At 50.9% G+C, this 4430-nt stretch overlaps 1 protein-coding gene across 1 annotated transcript in view; it reads left to right on the top strand.

Moving 5' to 3' along the window:
- The window catches only part of LOC103920561 (disintegrin and metalloproteinase domain-containing protein 32-like), a gene marked incomplete at its 5' end in the record, with an annotated part of 22051 nt that overhangs the window by 15721 nt on the left and 1900 nt on the right, over positions 1 to 4430 (top strand). The window contains 8 exons of the mRNA XM_009328309.1: positions 84 to 264; positions 508 to 597; positions 1135 to 1333; positions 1864 to 1972; positions 2402 to 2585; positions 2834 to 2914; positions 3501 to 3609; positions 3770 to 3923. Coding sequence (XP_009326584.1) covers positions 84 to 264; positions 508 to 597; positions 1135 to 1333; positions 1864 to 1972; positions 2402 to 2585; positions 2834 to 2914; positions 3501 to 3609; positions 3770 to 3923 — 1107 coding nt within the window. The remainder of the gene's footprint in view (positions 1 to 83; positions 265 to 507; positions 598 to 1134; positions 1334 to 1863; positions 1973 to 2401; positions 2586 to 2833; positions 2915 to 3500; positions 3610 to 3769; positions 3924 to 4430) is intronic.

The raw sequence follows: 4430 nt of genomic DNA, 5'->3' as shown, positions 1-4430 counted from the left end.
CTTGAATTGCACAGAGATTTTGAGAGAGTCAACAGCGGTAGATGTGGTAACACAAACAAGTGTGGATAATCGCTTTATTTTAGACGTTTCAGTGGGGCAAAAGCCTTTAGCAGCTGCAGCATCGGGGACTTTGAAACGTTCCTGAAGCAGAACAGGGACTGCCCTTTCATCAGGCACGCTGTGCGTCAGCCTTCCTACCGCGCGGCCGTCTGCGGCAACAGCGTCGTGGAGCCTGGCGAGCAGTGCGACTGCGGGGCACCGGAGGTGGGTGCCGCACTCCGGCGGAGGGTTGAACTTCCTTCTGGTCCTGAGAGCGGCTGTCAGCTGGAGGTGGTCTTAGGTGCTGTATAAAGCATTTCTGTGGTAACATGCAGAAGTGCAGCATTGCTGCTCTTCCCTCAGCTCCTCCGAGGCGTGCTGTTTGTTAGGAGGATGGGGCTCAGAGCAAGCAGTCATCCTGCAGATGGGGACATTTGCAGCAAATAATGATTTCTGGTGTGTTTGCAGGCCTGTGCATTAGACAAATGCTGTACTCCCCAGTGTAACTTCAAACCAGGAATGAAGTGCTCCTTGGGATTATGCTGTGAAAATTGCCAGGTAAGGTGTGTTCATAATTAGCAGAAGTTAAGCCATTTTAAAACGTTGGAGCAGTAGTAGTTTCTATAACAGCACTGTCAACCAGCTTTCTGGTTTTGCTCAGACGGGTATCTCCAAAGAAACTTAATGATATTTGTGCTGCATTTTGTCTCCTCTGGATTATGTTGTAAGGAATGTCAGGTAAGGCATGTTTTTATAATTATTGCAAGGTCATTCTTTATTTTTGGAGAAATAGTATGTTCCAGCGCTGAAGGATGGAGACAAACTTTCTGCTGTGCAGTCGGAGAGGTTCCCGGGGAAGGGCTTCCCAGCTCAGCTCCCTGAAACCCCCGGGAGGAATGTTACGGGGGGAAGACTGGGATTGTCACTCCAGTGTGAATGTGCTGACCTGCGTGCCAGGCGCCTCAGAGGTGGTCCCGAGGGACCGGGGGTGTGTCTCGGGACAGCATCGGGAGGGTCTGTGTGGGGCCTGAGAGGGGACCGCGCTGGTGGGTGTGTAAGGATGGAGAGAAGAGTCCTTTCTGCCTCCTCTGCCAGTTCAAGCCGAAAACCTCACAGTGCCGCCCCCCCGCCGACGCGCAGTGTGACCTGCCCGAGTTCTGCAACGGGTCCTCCGCGTCCTGCCCCCCCGACCTGTACGTACAGGACGGGCACGGCTGTGAGCACGGCACCGGCTACTGCTACAAGGGACGCTGCCAGTCTCCGGACCTGCAGTGCCAGGCACTCTATGGGAAAGGTAACAGGCTGCTCTGTCGTCACGAGTACTAAGGTCGAGCTCCAGGGCTGTTCTAGGGCAGAAGGCGGCATCCAAGCACGACGGATGCCCACCCTCTCTCTTGCATGAAATTGGGGAAGTTGGGGACCGCTGGGAGTATGCAGCATAAGGAAGAGCAGAGGAGACTGCAGGATGGATTTCCCGTGCTTGCGGAGAGGGGAAGGGAATGGGCCATCAGAAGAGGGTGACGGTTTCCATGGGAATTTCAGGCTGGCACAGCCAGTCATGCACACCTCACTGCCTCCTCAGAGAGCAGGACGAGCCAGAAACATACCCTGATGTTGTTGTGGAAGGTGTTTTGGACTGGTCAGGCCATTCCACTGTCTGTGAGATCTGTCCCACAACCCGAACAGAGGCGGCTAGCGATGGGACTGGAGCGGTAGCCAAGTATTCCTCTGTCAGAGGCCAGAACTGATAAGTGTTAGAGGCAACAGAGGTATCTTAGTCTGTATTACCCTCAGTGGTAATCAGTATTATTTCTAAACTTCCAGGTGCAAAAAATGCTCCTTTGGCCTGTTACGAAGAAGTCAACAGTCAGCAGGATAGGTTTGGACACTGTGGCAACCACCCAAAGGATGGCTATCAGCCCTGTTCCTGGCCGTAGGTTTCAAGGGAATGCAGAGTATTGAATTGGGAACATATACTTAATTTGTGCTTCCCTTTACTGTTGATGCAAAGTAATAATCTGAGAGAAGGTTGCCTTCGGTATGTTTTTCTTTTGCTGGGTGGAATTGACTTGCAGTATTCGCTCTAGGCATTCTTCAGAGAAACGGTGTTGTAGAGAAACTGGAGACTTTCGAAGGCAACTTCAGCACACACCTAATTGTGCGAGCGTTTAATGTTCTGATGGTTCATAGGACAGCTTCTCCCTTGGTATCAAGGGTTCAACTCTTCTGAAACTTCATGTGCTTGTGTTTTTATTTTGTCTAAATCCCCCTCCCTGAGTTGTGCACCTCAATGTCTCCAGCACTGTGATCAGTCAGGTGCTGTGTGTACTGTTCTAATTTATTGTGCTAATGAATTTTTTAGGAATCTGGGATGTGGAAAGTTAGTATGTACATACCCGAATCGTATTCCCTTCACAAAACTCAAGGGTGCCATAATTTATGCTCAAGTGCAAGAACATCTGTGCGTGTCTTTCGATTTTATGCGTGGACCCACAGCTCTAGATCCTCTCCTGGTCAAAGATGGAACAAAATGTGGTCCTGGAAAGGTAAGAAAATATTGCACAAGCATCCGGAAATGGTATATAATTATCATGACCATAACAGTTTTAGAAATAGTTGCTGTTTTGCAGTATGAGTTAAAGGTGCTCTGTACTTAGGTTTTTAGTAATTATTACCTGTGCTATTGACTTTTGGTGATTCTTTAGGGCTAGGAATCCTTTTTAGAGTTATGGCAAGCATGGTAAAGGGTGATGAAAAAGTGCCCAGCAGGATTTTTTTCCTTTTGGTCTTTCAGGTTTGTATGAATGGCACGTGCCACCCGCATTCAGTCCTGAAGTATGACTGCAACATGCAGAAAAAATGCCACGGGCATGGAGTAAGTAACAGCAATGCAGTTAAGTTAGTGTTATTGGTTTGACAAATGTTGCTAAAGCAGTTCTGGTAAAATGCCCACTGGGGCTTGTCTGTGAATTGCCTAGACCTGTGTTTTGGTCTAGCACTTTTTCTCTGAAATCATCACGCAGTAACAAGTTATTGTGGGAGAAATTAAGTGAGACTACCTAACTTAACTTTCTGTCCCAAGCGAAAAATAAGTGAGATAAAGGGGTTTGGAGTATTTGTTTGTCTAGATTAGCAGAAAACTGGAAAAGAGCCTCTAGAGGGGATTTAACTGCACATAATTGAAGTCGTGTTGGAAACGATCAGCATAGCTGTGCAAGGCGAGAGGCAGCATGGTGAACCGTGGAGTGGGAACACAGGGGAAGGCTGAGCAGGGGTCTCGCACAGCGGAGTTGAGGGGTGTTGGCAGGCTGGCTGTGACCGCAGCATGGGAGCAGGCTGTGCAGTGGTGTGCGGAGGAGAGCAGGGGCGGGTGGGAAAGCAGCAATCTGGGTGGAGATGGAGCGCTGTTCCTCAGTGGGGGTTTTTACAGGAATGCTTTCTGCCCGCCCTGTTCTTGGCAGGTGTGCAATAACAAGAACAACTGCCACTGTGATTCGGGCTGGAACCCCCCCAGGTGCAAGACTCAAGGATCTTCTGTAGGCGGCAGCATTGACAGCACGCTGGGCCCTGGTGAGTGCTGCAGCCGGGCTCTGGATGCCCCGTGGTTTTACCGGGTGCAATGGCAGGTCCCACGGCCCCACAAATGGCCTGGTCAGGCTCACAGCTGAGCAGACGGTCTGTGGCATTGCCCAGCTCTTACCCGGAGCTGTACGTTTGCTCCTCTCCCTAGATCATACCGCAAAAAGCTCTGCCCTGGCTGTGCTGAATAACTGGCTGCTGCTGAGCTTCGGCGTCGTCCTCGCCCTGGTCTGTGGCACCGTCATGATGACAAAGTGGAGCCGGCTGAAAAGATTCTGTGCAAGGAGGGGATTGCAAATGGATGGGTAAGTCGATATGAGTTACTTAATGCAAATCCCCCATTCTGGGTGTGGGAGATGGGCAGGGAGCATGATGGAATTACTGGAAAAGCTGGTGAGCGGGATTTACAGCCTGGGCAGAGCAGGGAAAGTGGCACTCGGGAAACGGTAACTGTTTGTTGGTCATAAAGGGAAGAAACTAGCAAACAGATGTCTAAAATATACAAATGTAGGAGAAGCAAAACTAAGGGTGGATTTCCTGGCACCAAGCACGCTGTCTGTGTGCAAGAGCTGGAGGAAATAGGTTTTCCATTTCCTAATTCCTGGGGAAAGCAAACCGTAAAAGGGGAAAAGCAGGACACGGGAGAAGCTGCAAGTCCCAGTGAAAACGGAGAGTGGCAGCTCACTCTGCCTGATGTGGAGGAGGAGCGCGGGTGGGAGACGGCGCTCGGGCGAGCGGGGAAGCAGGGCTGGGTCGGGACACAGGGGACATCAGGGCTGGCGGGGCCGGGGCTGAGGCGCCGCTCCGTGCCT

The sequence above is a fragment of the Pygoscelis adeliae genome, unplaced genomic scaffold (assembly GCF_000699105.1).
Source record: "Pygoscelis adeliae isolate BGI_AS28 unplaced genomic scaffold, ASM69910v1 Scaffold597, whole genome shotgun sequence".
NCBI lineage: Eukaryota > Metazoa > Chordata > Aves > Sphenisciformes > Spheniscidae > Pygoscelis > Pygoscelis adeliae.
The sequence above is the reverse complement of the archived record's forward strand: the minus strand, read 5'-3'. Positions and strand labels throughout refer to the sequence as shown.